We start from the raw sequence: 27,773 nt of genomic DNA, 5'->3' as shown, positions 1-27,773 counted from the left end.
AAGGTGATGGATAGAATTCAGGATGTACATGTTTATAGAGGGGCAAGTGATATATCGGATCATTATTTAGTTGTAGCTACAGTTAGACTAAGAGGTAGATGGGAAAAAGGGAAAATGGCAACAGCAAGTAAGAGAGAGGTGAAAGTGTATAAACTAAGGGAGGAGGAAGTTAGGGTGAGATATAAGCAACTATTGGCAGAGAGGTGGGCTACTGCAAGTATGAGTAGTGTAGGGGTTGAAGAGGGTTGGAATAGTTTTAAAAATGCAGTATTAGAATGTGGGGCAGAAGTTTACATTGAAGCATATATGTGAAGAGTATTTATATAAAGGTAGGGAAGTTTTCATTGCATTTATGGATTTAGAAAAGGCATATGATAGTGTGGATAGAGGAGCAGTGTGGCAGATGTTGCAAGTATATGGAATAGGTGGTAAGTTACTAAATGCTGTAAAGAGTTTTTATGAGGATAGTGAGGCTCAGGTTAGGGTGTGTAGAAGAGAGGGAGACTACTTCCCAGTAAAAGTAGGTTTTAGACAGGGATGTGTAATGTCACCATTGTTGTTTAATATTTTTATAGATGGGGTTGTAAAAGAAGTAAATGCTAGGGTGTTGGGGAGAGGGGTGGGATTAAATTATGGGAAATCAAATAAAAATGGGAATTGACACAGTTACTTTTTTGCTGATGATACTGTGCTTATGGGAGATTCTAAAGAAAAATTGCAAAGGTTAGTGGATGAGTTTGGGAGGGTGTGTAAAGGTAGAAAGTTAAAAGTGAACATGGATAAGAGTAAGGTGATGAGGGTATCAAATGATTTAGATAAAGAAAAATTGGATATCACATTGGAGAGAGGGAGTATGGAAGAAGTGAATGGGTTTGGGAACGATTAGATTAACCATAGAATTGATGAAAGAAAAAGGTGAGTGGTGCATTGAGGTATCTGTGGAAACAAAAAAACATTATCCACGGAGGCAAAGAAAGGAATGTACGAAAGTATAGTGGTACCAACACTTTTATATGGGTGTGAAGCTGGGTTTCAAATGCTGCAGCATGGAGGTGCTGGAGGCAGTGGAGATGTCCTGTATAAGGGCAATGTGTGGTGTAAATATTATGCAGAGAATTTGGAGTGTGGAAATTAGGAAGAGTTGTGGAGCTACTAAAAGTATCAGAGGGCTGAAGAGGGGTTGTTGAAGTGGTTTGATCATTTAGAGAGAATGGATCAAAGTAGAATTACTTGGAGAGTGTATAAATCTGTAGGGAAATGGTTGGAGGGAGGGGGTAAAGGAGGTTTTGTTGGCGAGGGGCTTTGGCTTCCAGCAAGCATGTGAGAGCGTGTTAGGTAAGAGTGAATGGAGACGAATGGTTTTTGGGACCTGACAAGCTGTTGGAGTGTGAGCAGGGTAATATTTTGTGAAGGGATTCAGGGAAACTGGTTAGCTAGACATGAGTCCTGGAGGAGTTTGGGATATTGGCAGTTTGGAGGGACTTTTAAACTGTCGTATCTGAGCGCCTCTGCTGAGATAGTGATTATGCACAAGTGAGGTGAAAGTGTTGAATGATGATGAAGGCATTTTGTTTTTGGGGATTTTCTTTCTTTTTGGATCACCCTGTCTCGGTGAGACCCGACCGACATGTTAAAAAAAAAAACTATGGTTTTACATACAAACTAGGGCATATGAAAACTGATTTTCCACTGTATTTTATTATTATTTATCTTGCTTAATTTCCTATCTTCAATACTCAAAATCTGATTTATACTGAGGCATCTTAAGTTTTTCATTTTAATATTTACATGAAGATTTTAGTTGCTGATCATCTAATGATGTTACCATAAAAACAGTTATACCAAAAACAAATACTTTCTGACTCTAGGTATAGAGAGGGTTAGTGTTAGACTGTTATGCAGTAGCCTGCATAACAGTCAGTAACTGACTGTTTTTTTGTAGAGTGCAGGCAGTGTCATACACTAAAAAGAGAAACATCTACTGTACCTAGTTTTCTTCCTCTTTGTTTTTTAACTTTTGCTTTGTATATGTCGATAAAATACGTGTGCACGTATGTGTACGCAATATTAAGTTTTATTAAGTGAATTGCAGTGAAATATGCAAATTTCTTTTGAATAGTTTTTGAAGTGCATCTCAAGTTGTTTGGGCTTTGTTTTATTACCACTGTTTGTTTTACATCTGTTTGTAGCTCAGCCAAGATAGTAAAATTTTATTATTTGTCCTGGACCCATGCAGTTTTTGGCTTGAGAAATTGTACAGTGAAGGCAATTTTATATTTAATTACCTTCATTGGAGACATTGAATTTTGATGTTTCATGAATGTGACTTGGCAGAGACATTGTTATTGCCTAGCACTTTGGTGTTTCACAGTAGTGAAGTTACGACTGTTTGATACCCTTGTAAATTTATTTATGAATGTTGACACATTTTCTAGACTTCCCTTTAAAAGTTGTATCTTGCTGTTAACTTGACCACATACCTGAGTCATGGTGCCTACTTGTCATAATAGGTCATTAAAAAAAACAAACTACTAACAAAGACAAAGAACCGGTATCCACAATTAACCTATGTTTTGTATAGGAAACTTTAGATAAGTGAGATAGAGAAAAGAGTGGGAAAGCCAGAAGATAAGTCTGGTGAAGAGGTGAGGAGAAAGCCATAGTACAGGTCAGGTGAAGAGGTGAGAGAACTATAGTACAGATCAGGTAATGAAGTGAGAAAGCCATGATACAAGTCAGGTGAAGAGGTGATGAGAAAACCATAATAGGTCAGGTGAAGAGGTAAGAAGAAAGCCATAACATAGGTTAGGTGAAGAAATGAGGAGAAAGCCAGGGTCAGGTCATATTACAAACTGACCTTGACTTTCTCCTCGCTTTGTCATTAGACACTGGCAGCTTAAAAATTGTCCAGAATGCACTGAAACTTCATCTTAAATTTTCTCTCCAGATTTTGGGTTGGTTGTGAATGGTTCCAGTCATGGTGTTAAAGTGTTCAAGTGGTGTATGACAATGGTGCTTTGTTCTTTGTCTTTGTTAATAGAGCTTTTCTTATCTATTTTCATGTTGTGAAATTATAAGGATAAGCTTTTATTTTACTTAACCATAAGAAATTTTGTTTAGAGAATGTAAAAAAAAAATCACAATTATAAATGCAGTTACTATGTCACAGAGTTGCAGATCCACTGTGGAGAATTTTACTTTGGAAAACTAGTGATGCAGTCAGCAAAAATATGGTTTATTGCTGATTTACTCCAAGTTGGTGAATATGTGTGCATGTGAGAGTGGCATCAAAATGTGTCACCTGGGACTGTAGGATACACACAACCTCAGTCACTGTCAAATTACATCACAAGTCAAATTATATAATCTTTGATATTGTGCCTGCCAATTATATGCAATGTACTTACAGTACACAGTGCTGTATTAGGCATCCTTTGGCATTTCAGTATATGAAAAATACAATATGTAATAGCCAGTCATGTCTGAATGGAATATTCTTTTCTAAATCTCCAAAAATAGCAATAAAAGCGTTTTCTTTGCTTTGTGACTGGCTTGCTTTAGACTTTTAAGCAGTTTAGTTTAGTGCCTCCTTTATCCCTAGGTCATTGCAAGAGCATCCATTGGTAATAATTATACTTTTGTTTACACTTACCAATACAGTGAACATAGAAGAACATTTTTTGTTGTATTTACTTTTTTATTTAGCTGCTATTAAATTATATTCATAAAACCCTATCACTGTATAGTTGTTTTTGAAGTTGAATTTACTTTAATAGGATGTTATAATTTCATTTGCACATATTTGAAGTTAAGTAGAAATTAATAAGTAATGCAAGTCAAATGCACAAGTAAAATCCCTCTGAGTAAACAGCATATTCTTGACAATACAACCTGGGTACGTCATAGACTTTCTCGGCAAGCCCGATACTGATGGTTAGTCACCTTGTGCCTCGCAGGTCCACTAGGCAACGGGGAAAACGTGAACGTGTCTAACCCATTTGATGATCAGTGTCAGTACTCGCGATCTTACCATAACTCGTATTCTCGTACTCAGGGTAAGGGCCGTAGTGTCGGGTGTGCTCGTTCTACCCAACCCTTTGTGCATTGGTTGGTGCGTTTGAAATATGTAGGGCTATTTAGATGCTTCATAGGTTTCTCATGGAGTTTTGGTCTATTGCAAAAAGAAAAAAACAAAATAACAGTAAATTTCAGAGATCATCATCAGCATTAAATGGGCTCTCTATAATTTATAAATATACACTGTGACATAAATCACAAGCCTTGCATATTGTATTGGGTTAGGTAAATGCATTATTTTTTGAAAAAGCATCTAATTGCTCTCATTCTAGTTGAACGCATTTTGTAACATGTCTCCATTTAGATGTCCCCCTTTTGTCTGTAAAGATTAGTTTAATTTTCTCAATTTTTTTAATTCTTTTCTGGGTTATATTATTTATTTTTTGTACATATATTTTTGTATATTTTGTAATGCATGTATTTGGCTATGTTTTAACCTTTAAGTTGATATACCTGTTAGGATACAAGGGAGTTGAAACTGTGTCAAGTTTGCTGTCAGTAATTCTCATTGCAATATCATCATTCATTGCATGTAGGTACAGTATATTATTTTATAGAGTGGATAATCTCTATTGATATCTTGGAAAATCCTGATGTATTTTATTTACATTTGCCTTGGAAAATGCTGTCATGGTAAAATTTATTGAATGGAATTGGGATATATGAGGTCACTGGGGATTTCAGTTAAAATGTTGGAGTTTCAGAATTTGAGCCAGTTTATTGAAGCTGTTGTAAGTAAGTTCCTTAAGGAACAATACATTTTTGCATTTCATTCTTAATTTTTAATTTGCTTTTAAGCTTTCAGTAAGATTCAAACCACATAATCATCTGAAGTGTACAATGAGCAAGCCGTATAAAGAACACCTCAGATATTTGTGACATGCCCAGATGTTTTGTTTCTGTTCCATGAATTACCACAGCATTTCCTTAAGTTCTTGCACTTACAACTTCAACAAGTTCATCCCAGTCTTATCAGCCACAAAGTTATTTTCACATGGTCATGATAATGGGATGAATTTAATTATTTTTAATGAAGATGATTTACCCAGTTGAATTTGCAGACATATTTTATTAATTTTATTTGAATGCTTGGAATGATTTTTTACCAGTTTTATTTTCTATTCGGTTATTTTATGATTTGCACTGTTTATTGTAAACAAGGTTTTGTTGTTTGTCTTTATGTATGTTTCTTCTGATATTAGTAAACTGTAAATTTTCTATATTATTATATCTATTAGTTTTTAATTTATTTTAAAATTGGTAATACTGATTCGTTGACTGATATTACCTACACTTGTGTTAAATTTGGCATTTTTTCCATTTGTTAGTTTGCATCCCGAATGTTTTACATTGTTGTCATAAGTTTGGTACACAGTCATGGGAAAATAGTTTGGTTTTCATATGATATTCTGTAAAAGTTTTTCAAGATTATTTGATTGTTATCAATAATATTTAAGTTCTTTTAGTTACGTGTTCACTATGTTCACGTTACACAAAATTTATGTACAGATTCCACATGTTTTAGCCAGAGAAGTCAGTAGGTGTGAAGCATCATCAGTGAGTGCATGTGTTGTCTACCTGCAGGTTATCAGGGATACCAAGGGGGGCAGTATCATGGTTACCAGGGTATGCAGAGTGGCTATGGTCAGGGGGGTTATCCGAACTCCGGCTACCCTCCAGATGGGCGTGCCTATCCTCCACCAGGACCACCTAACCACCAGGGCAACTATCAGGGGAACTACCAACAACCTGGGAGCTACCAGCGGCCGGCTTATGCCCCAGGCCAGCCTGGCTACCAACAAGACCAGTATCCGGTAGGTTGGATGAGAATCTGTGTATTACACACTAACCTTAGCTTGGAGACTGTACTATTTTCTCCCTTGTGTCTTTTTAAATTCCCTCTTAGTGAAGTATTGTTGCTCTATTATATCTAAAGAGTTGTGTATATTTTACAATACATTGCTTGCTTATTTATCTTTTTATAAGCTTATTCCTTATCCCCATTTGTGTATGAATAACAGCATTCATTTATAGGCATTCTTGTTGACCAGTTGGCCCAAAACTTTTAGTTTTGTTGAATAATATTAGCTGTGCTCACACAAAGATCAGTTCAGTTACACATGTATGTTTTTATGTGACTATTAATGTATGTGTATACAATAAGTTTTAATTTGATTAGCATCATCATTTTATCTTGTAAATTATCTTGTGTGACTACAGCTGCTGCCTGCTTTATACCCAGCTATTAAATAATTATTAACTTATTTCCACGTTGACCTCTATTTGATTAAATCTTGTGTAGGCCTAATTTTTTTGTACTATCTTGTTTTGCTTCGAGTATTAGCTTGTATGCAATGATTAAAACCATCCATCCCCAATCCTTCTTCATTTTATCATCATTTGACAAATTCAGTAGTGGAGTTTTTGACTAAATCTTAGTATATATGCTTAAAATGAAAAGAGTGTATTACTTTCAGCATTTTAGAAAAACCAAACACTACAATTTCATTCAATTATTGCCTTCTTCACTAAATAAAATAATAAGTATTTTTATGTATTTATTGAAAAAATCATTCTGCCTTAGTTTCATGGCAGTTATTTTGCATAAAATGCAAGAATATTCAATTTTGCCAAGATTTTGTTGGTGTCATATCTGGAGAAAGGTAATTAACCTGGAAAATTAATGTCTTGAACAGGATAATATTTTGTGGATTTTTTTTCTTACGTGATTCAGTATTAAGTTAGATTTAGATTAAAATACAACTCCACTATTGAATGTGTGTAGCCACACTTGGTAGCGTAGTGTTGCTTGTAGACTGAGTTGGATGCCATGTATTGTAGATGGGAAGTAGCGGCAGCAACTACGGCAACTCCCAATTGGCCAAACAACTGCTGAATCCTCCGCGCAGCACGGCCCCCGTTTTTCAAGTATGTTTTTTTTATGGTATGGAGTGATACATTAAGCTAAATCACATTGGATTATATTAATCTGCACACTACCAAATTCCAGAGCAAGATTGCATTAGACTTCTTTGCATAAGCACAACATTTTGGGTACATTAACCTCTATTCTGAAAACCCTATACGCTTGGAGGCTCCATAAAATTAACATTCACAAATCACCAACTAGGGATTTTTCTTTTTAAATTATGATCCACTACCTACAATATAAAAATGACTAATGGCATTCATTTACTTATTTTTAATGCTTCAACAGATGGATATTTAAGCTAAACTAATATTTTAATTATTTGCTTTAATACAACAGGATTTTCCCACACATTTTAATTAGTTCTTGTTTGTTCTTTTAGATTTTGAATATCTGCTATACTTCACCGTAGTGGGGGGTTCTGAGGTAAACCATATAACATGAGCCTTGCTTGACATATTCCCATCAAAGGGGAGAGGGAGGAGAGGTCCTTATTGCTGGTGATGTATTGAGCCTGGATATTGGGTATGTCCTTCCCTTCCCTGGTGTAAACTTCATTATCCTCACCGCTCCCATTTTTGAGGGGCTGTGTGACCCTTATGGGTTTAGTGCTTTCCCATGAATATAATAATAATACCTGTTTGCCATTATGACACAGTTCATACAGTGTCTTGTGTTTATTCTATCCTTCCTTCAACATTGTCCTTGCACTTCACTTTTTTGCCTTGTTTCTTTGTTATTAAAAATCTCTAGTTTGTGATTCTCTTGAAACATATATTAGCTTCTTTTGCTTCTATGTTTTTATCAGTAGATTTTTCTTAAGTGGACAAGATCCACAGATAAAACATTTAGATAAAATTTACTGTTAATTTTTAATCAAATTAAAATATTGAAATATAAATATAAATATTGAGATATAAATGTATTAATTCAAGGATTATGTGGAGTAAAATAAGGGTTGGATGTGAAAAGTGGGTTATAGTAAGCATTTATGCACCTAGAGAACAAAGAAGTGTAGAGAAGAGACAGAGATTTTTGGGAAATGTTGAGTGAATGCATGGGGAGTTTTGAACCAAGTGTGAGAGTACTTGTGATTGGGGATTTCAATACTACAGTGGGTAAAAATGTTGTGGAGGGAGTAGTAGGTAAATTTGGGGTGCCAGGGGTAAATGAAAATGGGGAGCCTTTAATTGAGCTGTCTTGCCAGAAGGGTGTTTTACAGTACAGTTTTTAAGCTGCAACATCAACACCCCTCCTTCAGAGTGCAGGCACTGTACTTCCCATCTCCAGGACTCAAGTCCGGCCTGCTGGTTTCCCTGAATCCCTTCATAAATGTTACTTTGCTCACACTCCAACAGCACATCAAGTATTAAAAACCATTTGTCTCCATTCACTCCTATTAAACACGCTCATGCATGCCTGCTGGAAGTCCAAGTTCCTCACACACAAAACCTCCTTTACCCCCTCCCTCCAACCTTTCCTAGGCCGACCCCTACCCCGCCTTCCTCCTGCTACAGACTGATACACTCTTGAAGTCATTCTGTTTCGCTCCACTCTCTCTGCATGTCCAAACCACCTCAACAACCCTTCCTCAGCCCTCTGGACAACAGTTTTGGCAATCCCGCACCTCCTCCTAACTTCCAAACTACGAATTCTCTGCATTATATTCACACCACACATTGCCCTCAGACATGACATCTCCACTGCCTCCAGCCTTCTCCTCGCTGCAACATTCATCACCCATGCTTCACACCCATATAAGAGCATTGATAAAACTATACTCTCATACATTTCCCTCTTTGCCTCCAAGGACAAAGTTCTTCGTCTCCACAGACTCCTAAGTGCACCGCTCACCCTTTTCCCCTCATCAATTCTATGATTCACCTCATCTTTCATAGATCCATCTGCTGACACATCCACTCCCAAATATCTGAACACATTCACCTCCTCCATACTCTCTCCCTCCAATCTGATATCCAATCTTTCATCACCTAATCTTTTTGTTATCCTCATAACCTTACTCTTTTCTGTATTCACTTTTAATTTTCTTCTTTTGCATACCTTACCAAATTCATCCACCAACCTCTGCAACTTCTCTTCAGAATCTCCCAAGAGCACAGTGTCATCAGCAAAGAGCAACTGTGACAACTCCCACTTTGTGTGATTCTTTATCTTTTAACCCTTTGACTGTCGCGGCCGTATATATACGTCTTCGGAGGTACCGTGTTTGACGTATATATACTCATAAATTCTAGCGGCTTCAAATCAAGAAGGAGAAAGCTGGTAGGCCCACATGTGAGAGAATGGGTCTGTGTGGTCAGTGTGCACCATATAAAAAAATTCCTGGAGCACGCAGTGCATAATGAGAAAAAAAAAACTGACCGTTTTTTTAATTAAAATGCCGACTTTGTGATCTATTTTCGTATAGTATTTATGGTTGTATTCTCGTTTTCTTGGTCTCATTTGATAGAATGGAAAACATATTATAGAAATAGAGGTGATTTTGATTGATTTTACTATAAAAAGAACCTAGAAATGGAGCTCAAAGTAGGGGAAATGTTTGATTTTTGCCGATGTTCAAAAGTAAACAAATGATGTCATTGTCCAATAAATGTCCAACTAGCCATTCTAATATGCAGTCAGCAATGGGTTGATGTTATTTACACAATTATTACAGTATTGCAGCAGTCTGCATGATAGTAAATCTTCTATTTTTTGTTTGAATAAAAATTCAAAATAGAAAGCAAGAATAATATCAGAGGGGCCTGGAGACATGACTGATGAACAAAGAAAATGTTATTTTAGAGCCAGGAATGTCTGCATTGTTCATTCTGGACCTTATTTTGAAATTGTCATATTTTTTTATTTTCGTGAAATTGGCCAAATTGCAAATTTCTGACCACATTATTGGGTAGTTGAAATTGGTAAATGGGCAGCTTCTTGTACTCAATCGATAGAAAAAACGGAGTTCTAAAGAAATAGCTATGAGTTTGGTCGACTGGAACAATGGAATTAGCCGAAAATAGGGCTCAAAGTGGGTGAAATTGCCGATTTGTAAATATCGCTGAGGTCGCTAACTTCGCGAGAGCGTAATTCCGCCAGTTTTCCATCAAATTTCATTTTTTGGGGGTCATTACAATCGGGAAAAGATTCTCTATCATTTCATTTTTTTTTTTTTTTTTTTTTTTTTTTTTTTTTTTTTTTGAAATTTTGCGACACCAGGAGACACCTCAGGATTGGGGGTTGCAACAGTCAAGGGGCTAACTCCACGCCTCTTGCCAAGACCCTCACATTTACTTCTCTTACAACCCCATCTATAAATATATTAAACAACCATGGTGACATCACACATCCTTGTCTAAGGCCTACTTTTACTGGGAAATAATCTCCCTCTTTCCTACATACTCTAACTTGAGCCTCACTATCCTCGTGAAAACTCTTCACTGCTTTCAGTAACCTACCTCCTACACCATACACCTGCAACATCTGCCACATTGCCCCCATATCCACCCTGTCATACGCCTTTTCCAAATGCATAAATGCCACAAAAACCTCTTTAGCCTTATCTAAATACTGTTCAATTATATGTTTCACTGTAAACACCTGGTCCACACACCCCCTTCCTTTCTTAAAGCCTCCTTGTTCATCTGCTATCCTATTCTCTGTCTTACTCTTAATTCTTTCAATAATAACTCTACCATACACTTTACCAGGTATACTCAACAGACTTATCCCACTATAATTTTTGCACTCTCTTTTGTCCCCTTTGCCTTTATACAAAGGAACTATGCATGCTCTCTGCCAATCCCCAGGTACCTTACCCTCTTCCATACATTTATTAAATAATTGCACCAACCACTCCAAAACTATATCCCCACCTGCTTTTAACATTTCTATCTTTATCCCATCAATCCCGGCTGCTTTACCCCCTTTCATTTTACCTACTGCCTCACGAACTTCCCCCACACTCACAACTGGCTCTTCCTCACTCCTACAAGATGTTATTCCTCCTTGCCCTATACACAAAATCACAGCTTCCCTATCTTCATCAACATTTAACAATTCCTCAAAATATTCCTTCCATCTTCCCAATATAACGAGTTTTTTTTGGTAGTGGGGAGTTAATGATATACGTCTTCGGAGGCTTCTTACTTTATTGTTAAGTAGTGGTGGGTTCACAGGCTTGTGTTGTGCCCATGGCCCGGGCAGGGCCATCCCACGAGAGAGAGCTACTAGTACTTGTGTCTTCCTGCTAGGCCGCTGTGTGAGTGAGGGAGAGGCATGGGCCGGCAGGCTGGCGTGCCTACCTAGAGGCCTGGCTACAGAGGGCAGCACCTGAGTGGTGCAAAATATGAACTAAGCTGGCAGACAGCATGGGCTGTCTGTGCAGACAGTACAGGCTGTCTACATACGCTCGGCCACCTACCGTGCGTCGTCCCGACGCGACAATACTGGTGGTAAAAGAAACTCGGTCTCTCTCTCGTAGGAACAGGGCACAGAACACAAAATAAAAACATATATATATACATATGGACATGGAAAAAAAACTTCCTACAGGGAGGGAAGAAAAAACATGTGGGGTGTGGTAAACATCGTGGTCATAGGCAGTGAGCGTTGAAGGGCATCACTGCACGCCTTCCTGCGTCTGGACAGATACTGCAACACAGGAGACATCGCTGCGGCTGAGCTGTGACATAACAGGTTACGGTCTCCTCTGGAACGGTGAAGCAGTCATCGTAGGAGTCGCTGCAGGTTTTCACTCAACCTGGGGCACGACATGCTGGTGCCCTCGAGTGAGGCGTCGACAAAACTCGGCAACTGGGCAGGACTTCTGGCAAGCGACTCAGGAGGACACTTCTCGACTGGTACTGTCGCTGGACTGTCACTGCCGGCGAGCGTGGAGCGAGTTGTGGAGCGAGTCGTGGCAGAGACGACTGGGCGAAACATCTGGGAGTCGTAACATCATACACCAGACTGCAGTGAGCGAGCTAGCAGTCAAAGTGACATCATCTTTGTGCAGGCTGCTCACTGAAGCTTGTGACACGAGGCTGACACAGCGCCTGCCGACAGGCCTGGCTGCGGCTTGACGAGTATCATCTCTCGACAGTTGGAGTTATAGCAGAGGTTAGCCTAAGCATCCCCAGACTTGTTTCTCTACATATAACTGCACTCTGACGGTCTGGAGGTGAAGTGAAACAAATCTCGATGAGAATCGTAACAGGTACGATTCTGCAGAACATCACGAGCGACGAGCATAAAAGCTTTCTGTACAAGAGGGCTCGTATGCTGAGGGCTGAGTAATCAGCTGTCAAACACACTGGTCACACGGGTGACTTAACACAGTGGTGCTACTCAGGTCTGGCTGGCCCAGACCTCACTGGACACACGGAAACTTTAAAAACACACCGCTGTACATACGGTACAACATGGCTTAACTAGCAAATGATGCTTTTCTGTGCACAAAACTGACACTAAGACATATACTAAAATGTGAGAACACTGACTAAGAGGAATTAATTAACACACGACATATATTTTCTCTCAATCTTCTCGACAATACTGAAATAATTACAGAACACTCGATGGTGACATCATGTGATGTCAGGCGTGATGTCGCGAGGTGACGTCAGCAGCACTGTGACGTCAGCAGACATCTAGAGGTGACGTCAGGGAGACATCATGAGGTGACGTCAGGCAGACATCGTGAGGTGACGTCAATGTGATGCTGGCAGCAGACCACAGCATGTGGCCTGGGACATCTTGTAACTCACGTGGCTTTGTAGGTCTACGTGACATCGGCCACACCCAACGTGGTGTCGATCCACGTGGTGTCGTGATCTACGTGGCATGCTGATCCACGCAGCTTCGAGTGGCCTTGGGCACTCGGATACACAGCACTGGCAAAGAATTCACATGAAAAACAGCAGAAAACACAGCAGAGGGAGTGGGCAGTGGTGAGTGTATGGTAGTGTGGTGGCGAGGAGCGTGGGTGAGTGTATGGCAGGGCGAGCATCTAGCCATTCCTCCTCCTCCTCCTCCTCCTCCACCCACAAACATGTGGAGAAGCTCACACTGGACGCAGAAATCACCACAAAACTCACCTCTGGCTTGCTGAAACAGCTGTGCTGAGCTGAACAACAACAGCAACATATAAGTGACGCTGAACACGTGACTTGAGAAACAGCGTGGGACACTGTAGCGTGGGGTCACTGTGACGCCACTCACAATTCTCGAAGACTTTCGACAAATTTCGGCTGGATCCTGCTAGTACCTGTGTCTGGATGCTCAAAAGTGCAGACACGACATCAGGATAACTCGTTGAGAGACGGATGCTTCTTGTATGGGATGATGAAGTGAAGATGACTTCATACCTCTTCCTCCCTCTCTCCAGGCAAACACAACTGCTGCAAGCACTGCTGTCACCATTTATAACGAGCTTATTTGGTAGGCTGTAAGCGGGGTGTGAATGATATACTTCTTCGGAGGCTTCTTACTTTATTGTTAATGTCGTGGTGGGTACACAGGCTTGTGTTGTGCCCATGGCCCGGGAGGGCCATGCCCACGAGAGAGAGCTGGGGGTACTTGTGTCTTGCTGCTAGGCCGCTGTGTCAGTGAGGGAGGGGCATGGGCCGGCAGGCTGGCGTGCCTACCTAGAGGCCTGGCTACAGAGGGCAGCACCTGAGTGGCACGGAATATGAACTAAGCTGGCAGACAGCATGGGCTGTCTGTGCAGACAGTACAGGCTGTCTACACCAATACCTCTAACTCTCCATTTAATAACTCTCCTCTCCTATTTTTAACTGACAAATCCATTTGTTCTCTAGGCTTCCTTAACTTGTTAATATCACTCCAAATTTTTTCTTATTTTCAACAAAATTTGTTGATAACATCTCACCCACTCTTTCATTTGCTCTCTTTTTACATTGCTTCACCACTCTCTTAACCTCTCTCTTTTTCTCCATATACTCTTCCCTCCTTGCATCACTTCTACTTTGTAAAAACTTCTCATATGCTAACTTTTTCTCCCTTACTACTCTCTTTACATTATCATTCCATCAATCGCTCCTCTTCCCTCTCGCACCCACTTTCCTGTAACCACAGACTTCTGCTGAACACACTAACACTACATATTTAAATCTACCCCATACCTCTTCGACCCCATTGCCTATGCTCTCATTAGCCCATCTATCCTCCAATAGCTGTTTATATCTTACCCTAACTGCCTCCTCTTTTAGTTTATAAACCTTCACCTCTCTCTTCCCTGATGCTTCTATTCTCCTTGTATCCCATCTACCTTTTACTCTCAGTGTAGCTACAACTAGAAAGTGATCTGATAAATCTGTGGCCCCTCTATAAACATGTACATCCTGAAGTCTACTCAACAGTCTTTTATCTAACAATAGGAGGATAGATGGGCTAATGAGAGCATAGGAAATGGGGTCGAAGAGGTATGGGGTAGGTTTAAAAATGTAGTGTTAGAGTGTTCAGCAGAAGTTTGTGGTTACAGGAAAGTGGGTGCGGGAGGGAAGAGGAGCGATTGGTGGAATGATGATGTAAAGAGAGTAGTAAGGGAGAAAAAGATAGCATATGAGAAGTTTTTACAAAGTAGAAGTGATGCAAGGAGGGAAGAGTATATGGAGAAAAAGAGAGAGGTTAAGAGAGTGGTGAAGCAATGTAAAAAGAGAGCAAATGAGAGAGTGGGTGAAATGTTATCAACAAATTTTATTGAAAATAAGAAAAAGTTTTGGAGTGAGATTAACAAGTTAAGGAAGCCTAGAGAACAAATGGATTTGTCAGTTAAAAATAGGAGAGGAGAGTTATTAAATGGAGAGTTAGAGGTATTGGGAAGATGGAGGGAATATTTTGAGGAATTGTTAAATGTTGATGAAGATAGGGAAGCTGTGATTTTGTGTATAGGGCAAGGAGGAATAACATCTTGTAGGAGTGAGGAAGAGCCAGTTGTGAGTGTGGGGGAAGTTCACGAGGCAGTAGGTAAAATGAAAGGGGGTAAGGCAGCTGGGATTGATGGGATAAAGATAGAAATGTTAAAAGCAGGTGGGGATATAGTTTTGGAGTGGTTGGTGCAATTATTTAATAAATGTATGGAAGAGGGTAAGGTACCTAGAGATTGGCAGAGAGCATGCATAGTTCCTTTGTATAAAGGCAAAGGGGACAAAAGAGAGTGCAAAAATTATAGTGGGATAAGTCTGTTGAGTATACCTGGTAAAGTGTATGGTAGAGTTATTATTGAAAGAATTAAGAGTAAGATGGAGAATAGGATAGCAGATGAACAAGGAGGCTTTAGGAAAGATAGGGGGTGTGTGGACCAGGTGTTTACAGTGAAACATGTAAGTGAACAGTATTTAGATAAGGCTAAAGAGGTCTTTGTGGCATTTATGGATTTGGAAAAGGCGTATGACAGGGTGGATAGGGGGGCAATGTGGCAGATGTTGCAGGTGTATGGTGTAGGAGATAGGTTACTGAAAGCAGTGAAGAGTTTTGATGAGGATAGTGAGGCTCAAGTTAGAGTATGTAGGAAAGAGGGAAATTATTTACCAGTAAAAGTAGGCCTTAGACAAGGATGTGTGATGTCACTGTGGTTGTTTAATATATTTATAGATGGGGTTTAAGAGAAGTAAATGCGAGGGTCTTGGCAAGAGGTGTGGAGTTAAAAGATAAAGAATCACACATAAAGTGGGAGTTGTCACAGTTGCTCTTTGCTGATGACACTGTGCTCTTGGGAGATTCTGAAGAGAAGTTGCAGAGATTGGTGGATAAATTTGGTAGGGTGTGCAAAAGAAGAAAATTAAAAGTGAATACAGGAAAGAGTAAGGTTATGAGGGTAACAAAAAGATTAGGTGATGAAAGATTGGATATCAGATTGGAGGGAGAGAGTATGGAGGAGGTGAATGTATTCAGATATTTGGGAGTGGACGTGTCAGCGGATGGGTCTATGAAAGATGAGGTAAATCATAGAATTGATGAGGGGAAAAGGGTGAGTGGTGCACTTAGGAGTCTGTGGAGGCAAAGAACTTTGTCCTTGGAGGCAAAGAGGGGAATGTATGAGAGTATAGTTTTACCAACGCTCTTATATGGGTGTGAAGCATGGGTGATGAATGTTGCAGCGAGGAGAAGGCTGGAGGCAGTGGAGATGTCATGTCTGAGGGCAGTGTGTGGTGTGAATATAATGCAGAGAATTCGTAGTTTGGAAGTTAGGAGGAGGTGTGGGATTACCAAAACTGTTGTCCAGAGAGCTGAGGAAGGGTTGTTGAGGTGGTTCGGACATGTAGAGAGAATGGAGCGAAACAGAGTGACTTCAAGAGTGTATCAGTCTGTAGTGGAAGGAAGGCGGGGTAGGGGTCGGCCTAGGAAAGGTTGGAGGGAGGGGGTAAAGGTTTTGTGTGCTAGGGGCTTGGACTTCCAGCAGGCATGTGTGAGTGTGTTTGATAGGAGTGAATGGAGACAAATGGTTTTTAATACTTGACGTGCTGTTGGAGTGTGAGCAAAGTAACATTTATGAAGGGGTTCGGAAACCGGCAGACCGGACTTGAGTCCTGGAGATGGGAAGTACAGTGCCTACACTCTGAAGGAGGGGTGTTAATGTTGCAGTTTAAAAACTGTAGTGTAAAGCACCCTTCTGGCAAGACAGTGATGGAGTGAATGATGGTGAAAGTTTTTCTTTTTCGGGCCACCCTGCCTTGGTGGGAATCGGCCAGTGTGATAATAAAAAAAAAATATATATATATATATAATTATTTATTTATGTTTTTTCTCCAATAATTCGGCCGTCTCCCACCGAGGCAGGGTGATCGAAAAAAGAAAGAAAATCCCCAAAAAGAAAATACTTTCATCATCATTCAACACTTTCACCACAGTCACACGTTATCACTGTTTTTGCAGAGGTGCTCAGAATACAACAGTTTAGAAGCATACACATATAAAGATACACAACATATCCCTCCAAACTGCCAATATCCCAAACCCCTCCTTTAAAGTGCAGGCATTGTACTTCCCATTTCCAGGACTCAATTCCGACTATATGAAAATAACAGGTTTCCCTGAATCCCTTCACTAAATATTACCCTGCTCACACTCCAACAGATCATCAGGTCCCAAGTACCATTCATCTCCATTCACTCCTATCTAACACGCTCATGCACGCTTGCTGGAAGTCCAAGCCCCTTGCACACAAAACCTCCTTTACCCCCTCTCTCCAACCCTTTCGAGGACGACCCCTACCCTGCCTTCCTTCCCCTATAGATTTATATGCTTTCCATGTCATTCTACTTTGATCCATTCTCTCTAAATGACCAAACCACCTCAACAACCCCTCTTCTGCTCTCTGACTAATACTTTTATTAACTCCACACCTTTTCCTAATTTCCACACTCCGAATTTTCTGCATAATATTTACACCACACATTGCCCTTAAACAGGACATCTCCACTGCCTCCAACCGCCTCCTCGCTGCAGCATTTACAACCCAAGCTTCACACCCATATAAGTGTTGGTACTACTATACTTTCATAGATAACATTTTTTGCCTCCACATATACCTCAATGCACCACTCACCTTTTTTCATTCATCAATTCTTTGATTAACCTCATCCGTCATAAATCCATCCGCTGGCACGTCAACTCCCAAATATATGAAAAGATTCACTTCTTCCATACTCCTCTTCCCCAATTTGATATCCAATTTTTCTTTATCTAAATCATTTGATACTCTTATCGCCTTACTCTTTTCTATGTTCACTTTCAACTTTCTACCATTACACACACTCCCAAATTCGTCCACTAACCTTTGCAATTTTTCTTTAGAATCTCCCATAAGCACAGTATCATCAGCAAAAAGTAACTGTGTCACTTCCCATTTTGTATTTAATTCCCATAATTTAATCCCACCCCTCACCCGAACACCCTAGCATTTACTTCTTTTACAACCCCATCTATAAATATATTAAACAACCATGGTGACATTACACATCCCTGTCTAAGACCTACTTTTACCGGGAAATAGTCTCCCTCTCTTCTACACACCCTAACCTGATCCTCACTTACCTCATAAAAACTCTTTACAGCATTTAGTAACTTACCACCTATTCCATATACTTGCAACATCTGCCACATTGCTTCCCTATCCACTCTATCATATGCCTTTTCTAAATCCATAAATGCAATAAAAACTTCCCTACCCTTATCTAAATACTGCTCACATATATGCTTCAATGTAAACACTTGATCTACACATCCCCTACCCACTCTAAAACCTCCTTGCTCATCCGCAATTCTACATTCTGTCTTGCCTCTAATTCTTTAATAATAACCCTGCCATACACTTTTCCTGGTATACTCAGTAAACTTATTCCTCTACAATTTTTACAATTTCTTTTGTCCCCCTTCCCTTTATATAAAGGGACTATACACGCTTTCCGTGACACATAATGGTACATAATGATAGATAATGGTACATAATGATACATAAAGGTACATAAAGGTACTGGCATGCATGTGCATGCCAGTACCTTTATGTATTCTATCCCTTTGTACTCCAATCTAGTCACATGACATCTCTTTTGATCCACACTCGTTAGGCCACAGGCCTCCCTCAGTTACATCCCGACCTAGGCAGCAGGCAGACGTGTGATAAATACTGGGCTCCATCTGTGTCCTATAATACATCCCTGTAACAGCCTCCATTTTAGTTGTTGCTACATTCACTCTTCTGAAGAACCCCATGACAATAATGGTTTTATTGGATGATTCTTGGTGTTAGTAGACCGACTGGAAGACACACTAAGGAAAAAATTTTGGTCAGTTTCAGTCAGGAAGTGGCCTGAAAAAGTCCTCAAGGTGGAATGGATGATTTTTGGAGATTTTTCTTGCTGGAGGGTATGGCCCCCTACCCAACCTCTCCCAATCTTTGTTCCTAGGTCTGTTTAAATTATTGGGACAGCCTAAACCATGAACAAACACTCTTGGTTAGGATTACTAGCTGAGAAATAGGGGGAAAAATTAATTTTTGTGTGATGAGGGATTTAAAATGAATTCATGGCAAGTGTTACATATAGGAGAGGTGAAAGGACATGTTTAATGAACAGTGGGAAGGCTGCTTTAGTGGTTGAAATGCCTATGGTGTTTGTTTTGGATAATATTTTTAAATTGGAATGTATTGAAATAGTGATGAAAGCTATACTTTTTGTTGTACTGAGTTTACATAGCATAACTGCTGTCCATATAACTTTTTTTATTACATGAGCAATTTCCCACCAAGGTAGGGTGACCCAAAGAAGGAAATACATTTATCATCATTCGTTTAATAGCAGTCTAGCCGAATCTGTGAAGGATTATCATGTTATAATGTATTTTACTGGCTATTATATGTGTCTGTCTTTTATGCATGGATCATGTCTAGTCACTGTTTAAAAGAAGAAATGATTTGGCTTCTCTGGCACCTTTCAGTGCCAAACCTAGCCTCATAATATACATCATTGTTACCTTGCAATAATGTTCAACAAATCATTGGCAATTTTATATGTGTACATGTTCTCAGCAGTAGCTTTACCAAACTTGAGGTGGTGAGAAATGGAGCAAAGTCAACCAGTAGTGGAAGAAAGACAATTGCAAAGAGAAAGATGGAGATGTTTTATATGTAGTATCCTATCAGTAGGCAAAAGTCTCAATGAAGTTCCTCTGCAGCTCTTTCATCACTATAATCGTCATTATATTTGAGGTGGCCCGGTCATGGGCCGGGCCACAGGGGTGTTGATCCCTGAAGCTCTCTCCAGATATACTCCAGTACTTTCTACCCTCCCAAATTCATTTGGGTTAGGCTTCTAGAAGCTCTTGCAAATTCAGAAATCTTTAAATGCTACTAAATTCTGTCAGTAAAATTGAATATTGTTTCAGATGTGGCCTCATTTTGTGTTTCAGAGCCCGTCTCTAAATATTTTTCTAAATTCATTAGTAATAACATTTATAGGAAAGAATGTTGAGAAAAATAATGAGATTTTGGCATGAAAAATATTAGTGAGTATGTTTTGAATACAGTCCTGTATTTGGTTTCTAGCCAAAACACTGCGAGAAACCCATGAATAATCAAAGCTATTTGCAGGAGATCCTTCACTGTAAATATTTATATTAGACAATACGATCAGTGGTGTGGTTTTTAAGGCGGTGGTAGCTGATGCATGGAGGGTATAATGCTTTAATGGGGTTTCTTTTCCTTAGTGCTCAATCCATTGACCATTTCAGAATTGCATGTATACTCAGCAGTGGCATGTCTACACTGGAATTGTCTGTGCCATTTTGTGATAATTGCATGAGGGCAAGATAAAAGCAGTGTGTTTTTTTGACAGTAGCAGCTTATAAGATGTACTCTTCTCTCACATGCAGTGATTCCATGTACACTTTTAAATTACTGCAGTAATATTGTACCTGTTTTTGATATTTGTGAACATTTCTGCGGGTATTACATCTTCACAGGTGTCTCAAGAATATAATCTCTGATTAACCCTTTCAGGGTCCAGAGGCCAAATTTCAAAGTGTGCACCAGGGCCCAAGAATTTTCAAAAATAAATTTTATTTTTTTATGAAATGTTAGAGAACCTTTTTCTGTAGGTAATAAAACAAAAAATATGAAATTTGATGGAAAATTGACGAAATTATGCTCTCAAGAATTTTGATGTGTCAGCGATATTTACGCATCGGCGATTTTGCTGACTTTGACTCCCATTTTAGGCCAATTACATTATTCTAGTTGACCAAATTCTTAGCTATTTCACTAGTATTATTTCTATTCTATAGATTGAGCACAAGAAATCGCCACATCAACTGTTTCAACTACAAAATAAAGTGATCGGAAAATGGTAATTTGGCCAATTTAACGCAAAGTTCAAAATATTCCAGTTTCAAAATAGGATCCAGAATAAACAATGCAGGCATTCCTGGCACTAAACTAACATTTACTCTGTTCATTATGTTTTGAGGCATTACAAATGAATTCCATTTTGATTTTTCTATTTACATAATGAATTTTTATTCAGACCAAAAAATAGAAGATTTACTGTTATGCAATATTGTAATAATTATATAAATAATATCACCACATTTTTTTTTTTTTTTTTTTCAACAATTCGGCCGTCTCCCACCGAGGCAGGGTGACCCAAAAAAGAAAGAAAATCCCCAAAAAGAAAATACTTTCATCATCATTCAACACTTTCACCACACTCACACATTATCACTGCTTTTGCAGAGGTGCTCAGAATACAACAGTTCAGAAGCATATACGTATAAAGATACACAACATATCCCTCCAAACTGCCAATATCCTAAACCCCTCCTTTAAAGTGCAGGCATTGTACTTCCCATTTCCAGGACTCAAGTCCGACTATATGAAAATAACCGGTTTCCCTGAATTTTTTTTTATTATTATCACACTGGCCGATTCCCACCAAGGCAGGGTGGCCCGAAAAAGAAAAACTTTCACCATCATTCACTCCATCACTGTCTTGCCAGAAGGGTGCTTTACACTACAGTTTTTAAACTGCAACATTAACACCCCTCCTTCAGAGTGCAGGCACTGTACTTCCCATCTCCAGGACTCAAGTCCGGCCTGCCGGTTTCCCTGAACCCCTTCATAAATGTTACTTTGCTCACACTCCAACAGCACGTCAAGTATTAAAAACCATTTGTCTCCATTCACTCCTATCAAACACGCTCACGCATGCCTGCTGGAAGTCCAAGCCCCTCGCACACAAAACCTCCTTTACCCCCTCTCTCCAACCTTTCCTAGGCCGACCCCTACCCCGCCTTCCTTCCACTACAGACTGATACACTCTTGAAGTCATTCTGTTTCGCTCCATTCTCTCTACATGTCCGAACCACCTCAACAACCCTTCCTCAGCCCTCTGGACAACAGTTTTGGTAATCCCGCACCTCCTCCTAACTTCCAAACTACGAATTCTCTGCATTATATTCACACCACACATTGCCCTCAGACATGACATCTCCACTGCCTCCAGCCTTCTCCTCGCTGCAACATTCATCACCCATGCTTCACACCCATATAAGAGCGTTGGTAAAACTATACTCTCATACATTCCCCTCTTTGCCTCCAAGGACAAAGTTCTTTGTCTCCACAGACTCCTAAGTGCACCACTCACTCTTTTTCCCTCATCAATTCTATGATTCACCTCATCTTTCATAGACCCATCCGCTGACACGTCCACTCCCAAATATCTGAATACATTCACCTCCCCCACACTCTCTCCCTCCAATCTGATATTCAATCTTTCATCACCTAATCTTTTTGTTATCCTCATAACCTTACTCTTTCCTGTATTCACCTTTAATTTTCTTCTTTTGCACACCCTACCAAATTCATCCACCAATCTCTGCAACTTCTCTTCAGAATCTCCCAAGAGCACAGTGTCATCAGCAAAGAGCAGCTGTGACAACTCCCACTTTGTGTGTGATTCTTTATCTTTTAACTCCACGCCTCTTGTCAAGACCCTCGCATTTACTTCTCTTACAACCCCATCTATAAATATATTAAACAACCACGGTGACATCACACATCCTTGTCTAAGGCCTACTTTTACTGGGAAATAATTTCCCTCTTTCCTACATACTCTAACTTGAGCCTCACTATCCTCGTAAAAACTCTTTTCCCTGAATCCCTTCACTAAATATTACCCTGCTCACACTCCAACAGATCGTTAGGTCCCAAGTATCATTCGCCTCCATTTACTCCTATCTAATACGCTCATGCACGCTTGCTGGAAGTCCAAGCCCCTAGCCCACAAAACCTCCTTTACCCCCTCTTTCCAACCCTTTCGAGGACGACCCCTACCCCTCCTTCCTTCCCCTATAGATTTATATGCTTTCCATGTCATTCTACTTTGATCCATTCTCTCTAAATGACCATACCACCTCAACAACCCCTCTTCTGCCCTCTGACTAATGCTTTTATTAACTCCACACCTTCTCCTAATTTCCACACTCCGAATTTTCTGCATAATATTTACACCACACATTGCCCTTAGACAGGACATCTCCACTGCCTCCAACCGTCTCCTCGCTGCTGCATTTACCACCCAAGCTTCACATCACCACATTTGTGAACATATATTAGACCCACCAGCTGGTGTGTATTAGACGTGTGAGGTCATTTGTTTACTCTTGAACATCGGCAAAAATTTAACGTTTCCTCTACTTTGAGCTCAGTTTCAAGCTATTTCGAGTACTAAAACCAATCAAAATCATCATTTCTGTAACATATTTTTCATTCTATCAAATGAGACCAAGAAATCGCAAATACAACTATAAAAAAATCATACGTAAAACACTGCGAAGTCGCTGTTTTAATATAAAATTACGATCTCATTTTTTTTTCTCTCATTATGCACTGTGTGCTGGAGGATTTATTATATCTAGGCCCAAATTTACCGCTCACAGCTTATCGAGCAAGCTGAGCTCATGGCGTAGATCTACGGTTTGGACCCTCAAGTCAGAGCCGTAGATCTATGGCACAGACCATGAAAGGGTTAAGGAAGTCTGATTTTATATCATTAGAGTAGTAGGTTAGTAGTACATGTTTCTACCACTCTGGTGTGTTTTGAGCTACTGAGGTACTTGACTACTTTGATTACCTCTCTGATACTAACGGTAGCTCAAGTAAGATAATCAGATTACTGAATCCTGGAAGAGAAAAAAAGAGAAAAACATTAATACAGTGAGCTCTCTAATTGACCTTTTAACTTTGTCTAACATTCTAGTGCTCAGGTGTTCATTGTACTATTACACATAATTTTTTTGTGCCTTCAAATATGCCACCTGCAAGTATTTTTGACACCATCTTGAGTGTTTGCATCTCCTACAACCTCCTTATGCCTTTGTAAGACATTTAAGACCAGTTGCATCCAAGCAGTGCATTATGCCTAACCTAAGAAAACCATAAAACCAGGGCCTGTTGTTACAACACCATCTTTCCTACCAGCAAACAGGATGTGGAACTGGCAGGAACATGCCTTATTCATTCCAAATTTATTACAATTTCATGATACCAACAGCAGAATTCAACCAGTATGACTTATTTCCATGTTTTCATAGGTATTACAACTTGAAACAATTGAACTATAATAAGATTTACTTTTGTGTGTGTGTGTGTGTGTGTGTGTGTGTGTGTGTGTGTGTGTGTGTGTGTGTGTGTGTGTGTGTGTGTGTACTCACCTAATTGTTTTACTCACCTAATTGTGGTTGCAGGGGTCGAGACTCAGCTCCTGGCCCCGCCTCTTCACTGATCGCTACTGGATCCTCTCTCTCTCTGCTTCCTGAGCTTTTTCATACCTCTTCTTAAAACTATGTATGGTTCCTGCCTCCACTACTTCGCTTGCTAGGCTATTCCACTTGCTGACAACTCTATGACTGAAGAAATACTTCCTAACGTCCCTGTGACTTGTCTGAGTCTTCAGCTTCCAGTTGTGACCCCTTGTCCCTGTGTCCCCTCTCTGGAACATCCTATCTCTGTCCATACACAAATAACCCGCACATAAAAGAGAGAAGCTTACGACGACGTTTCGGTCTGACTTGGACCATTGACAATGGTCCAAGTCGGACCGAAACGTCGTCGTAAGCTTCTCTCTTTTATGTGCGGGTTATTTGTGTATCGTTCCAGTCACGGTATTGTGCCTTTTTGTTATTTATCTCTGTCCACCTTGTCTATTCCCCGCAGTATCTTGTATGTCGTTATCATGTCTCCCCTGACCCTTCTGTCCTCCAGTGTCGTCAGTCCGATTTCCCTTAACCTTTCCTCGTATGACATTCCCTTGAGCTCTGGGACTAGCCTTGTTGCAAACCTTTGTACTTTCTCTAACTTCTTGACGTGCTTGACCAGGTGTGGGTTCCAGACTGGTGCTGCATACTCCAGTATGGGCCTAACATACACAGTGTACAGTGTCTTGAACGATTCCTTATTAAGGTATCAGAACGCTATTCTCAGGTTTGCCAGGCGCCCGTATGCTGCAGCGTTATTTGGTTGATGTGTGCCTCCGGTGATGTGCTCGGTGTTATGGTCACCCCTAGGTCTTTCTCCCTGAGTGAGGTCTGTAGTCTTTGTCCACCTAGCCTATACTCTGTCTGCGGTCTTCTTTGCCCCTCCCCAATCTTCATGACTTTGCATTTGGCTGGATTGAATTCGAGAAGCCAGTTGCTGGACCACATGTCCAGCCTGTCCAGGTCTCTTTGCAGTCCTGCCTCATCCTCGTCCGATTTAATTCTTCTCATCAACTTCACGTCATCTGCGAACAGGGACACTTCAGAGTCTATTCCTTCCATCATGTCGTTCACATATATCAAAAATAGCACTGATCCTAGAACTGACCCCTGTGGGACCCCGCTCGTAACAGGCGCCCACTGTGATACTTCTTCACGTACCATGACTCGTTGCTGCCTCCCTGTCAGGTATTCTCTTATCCATTGCAGTGCCCTCCCTTTTACGTGCGCCTGATCCTCCAGCTTCTGCACTAATCTCTTGTGGGGAACTGTGTCAAAGGCCTTCCTGCAGTCTAGGAAAACGCAATCTACCCACCCCTCTCTCTCGTGTCTTACTTCTGTTACCTTGTCATAAAACTCCAGGAGGTTTGTGATACAAGATTTGCCTTCCATGAACCCATGCTGGTTTTCATTTATAATCTTGTTCCTTTCCAGGTGTTCGACCACTCTCCTCCTGATAATCTTCTCCATGACTTTGCACACAATACATGTCAGAGACACAGGTCTGTAGTTTAGTGCCTCGTTTCTGTTTCCTTTCTTAAATATGGGGACTACATTAGCTGTCTTCCATTTCTCAGGTAGTTGCCCAGTTTCAAGGGATGTGTTGAAGATTGTGGTTAGAGGCACGCACAGCATCTCTGCTCCTTCTCTAAGGACCCATGGGGAGATGTTGTCTGGTCCCATCGCCTTTGAGGTGTCAAGGTCACTTAAGAGCTTCTTCACCTCCTCCTCAGTTGTTCGTATGTCATCCAACACTTGTTGGTATATTCCCTCTTGATGTTCCCTTCTGTGCTGTCTTTCCACAGCCCTTCCTGTCTCTACTGTAAAAACTTCCTTAAATCTCCTGTTCAGCTCCTCACATACCTCCTGATCATTTCTTGTGAGTTCTCCACCTTCTGTCCTTAATCTGATCACCTGGTCTTTGACTGTTGTCTTCCTCCTGATGTGGCTATACAACAGTTTTGGGTCAGTCTTGATTCTTAATGCTATGTCATTTTCATACTGTTGCTGGGCCTCCCTCCTTACCTGTGCGTACTCATTCCTGGCTCTGCGACTGATCTCCCTATTTTCGTGTGTTCTCTGCCTTCTGTACTTTTTCCATTCTCTATTGCACTTTGTTTTTGCCTCCTTACACCGTCGGGTAAACCAGGGGCTCGTTCTGGTCTTCCCGTTGTTACTGTTGCCCTTGGGAATAAACCTTTCCACTGCCTCCTTGCATTTTGTTGTTACATATTTCATCATTTCATTTACTGGCTTTCCTGCCAGTTCTCTGTCCCACTGGACCTCCCGCAGGAAGTTCTTCAACCCTATGTAGTCCCCTCTTTTATAGTCAGGCTTTTCCCATTCAACTCCTGTTATTCTCTCCACTTGCAGCTCTACTATGTATTCAAAGCACAGAACCACGTGGTCGCTAGCTCCTAGGGGACTCTCATACTTGATGTCCTCGATATCTGAGCTGCCCAGGGTGAACACAAGGTCCAATCTTGCTGGTTCATCCTCCCCTCTCACTCTGGTAGTGTCCTTAACATGTTGGTGCATGAGGTTTTCCAGCACCACGTCCAACATCCTGGCTCTCCATGTTTCGGGACCCCCACGTGGCTCCAGGTTTTCCCAGTCAATCTCCCTGTGGTTGAAATCCCCCATAACCAGCAACTTTGCTCTGCTGGAGTGAGCTCTTCTTGCCACCTCAGCAAGTGTGTCCACCATTGCTCTGTTGCTCTCTTCATATTCCTCTCTTGGCCTCCTGCAGTTCTGTGGTGGATTATACATCACTGCAATGACCACTTTGTGTTCCCCAGACTGAAGTGTACCTGCTATGTAGTCTCTTTCTCCCGTCTCATCTATTCCTTCCATTTTCTCGAATTTCCATCTGTTTTTTACGAGCAGAGCAACCCCACCTTCCCCCCTGCCCCTTCTATCTTTCCTCATGATCTGGTATCCTGGTGGGAAGATTGCATCTGTTATTGTCTCCGTGAGTTTTGTTTCTGTAACTACTATGATGTCTGGGGACTTCTCATTGATTCTTTCTTGCCATTCCTCATGTTTATTTGTTAATCCATCTGCATTTGTGTACCAAACCTTCAACTTCTGTTCTAATACTGTAACTGTGGTGCGGGGGGTGGAAACAGAGGGATCGGTGTGTGATGGTTGGTTTGGATTGTTCAGTTGCCTTGGGGGTGTCGTGGCTGGATTCCTTCTGCAGGTGTTTCTGGGGGGGTGCGCTTGTCCTTCCATTTGATCCTGGGTTATTCTGCTCTCCTTTTTCATTTCCTCCCATTTCTCCTTTCGTTTTTGAACTCTCTCTTTCATTGTCTTCCTTTCGTCCTGTGTTCTGTCTCGATCGAGGTACACACTCCGGAACTCCTGCTTTGCAGGGTGACCCAAAAAAGAAAGAAAATCCCCAAAAAGAAAATACTTTCATCATCATTGAACACTTTCACCACACTCGCACATTATCACTGTTTTTGCAGAGGTGCTCAGAATACAAAAGTTT

At 40.6% G+C, this 27,773-nt stretch overlaps 1 protein-coding gene across 8 annotated transcripts in view; it reads left to right on the top strand.

Moving 5' to 3' along the window:
* osa (trithorax group protein osa) overlaps positions 1–27,773 on the top strand; it is a 521,098-nt gene that overhangs the window by 387,566 nt on the left and 105,759 nt on the right. For 4 of the 8 annotated variants that reach the window (XM_070096962.1, XM_053791420.2, XM_070096959.1 and 1 more), the window contains 3 exons: positions 3,957–4,055; positions 5,662–5,891; positions 6,919–7,005. In XM_070096962.1, coding sequence (XP_069953063.1) covers positions 3,957–4,055; positions 5,662–5,891; positions 6,919–7,005 — 416 coding nt within the window. The remainder of the gene's footprint in view (positions 1–3,956; positions 4,056–5,661; positions 5,892–6,918; positions 7,006–27,773) is intronic. The other 4 variants (XM_053791422.2, XM_053791423.2, XM_070096960.1 and 1 more) reach the window with 2 other exon arrangements.

Source organism: Cherax quadricarinatus, chromosome 55 (assembly GCF_038502225.1).
Source record: "Cherax quadricarinatus isolate ZL_2023a chromosome 55, ASM3850222v1, whole genome shotgun sequence".
NCBI classification, from domain to species: Eukaryota; Metazoa; Arthropoda; class Malacostraca; order Decapoda; family Parastacidae; genus Cherax; species Cherax quadricarinatus.
Note: the sequence above shows the minus strand (reverse complement) of the source record. Positions and strands in the feature narration are given on the sequence as shown.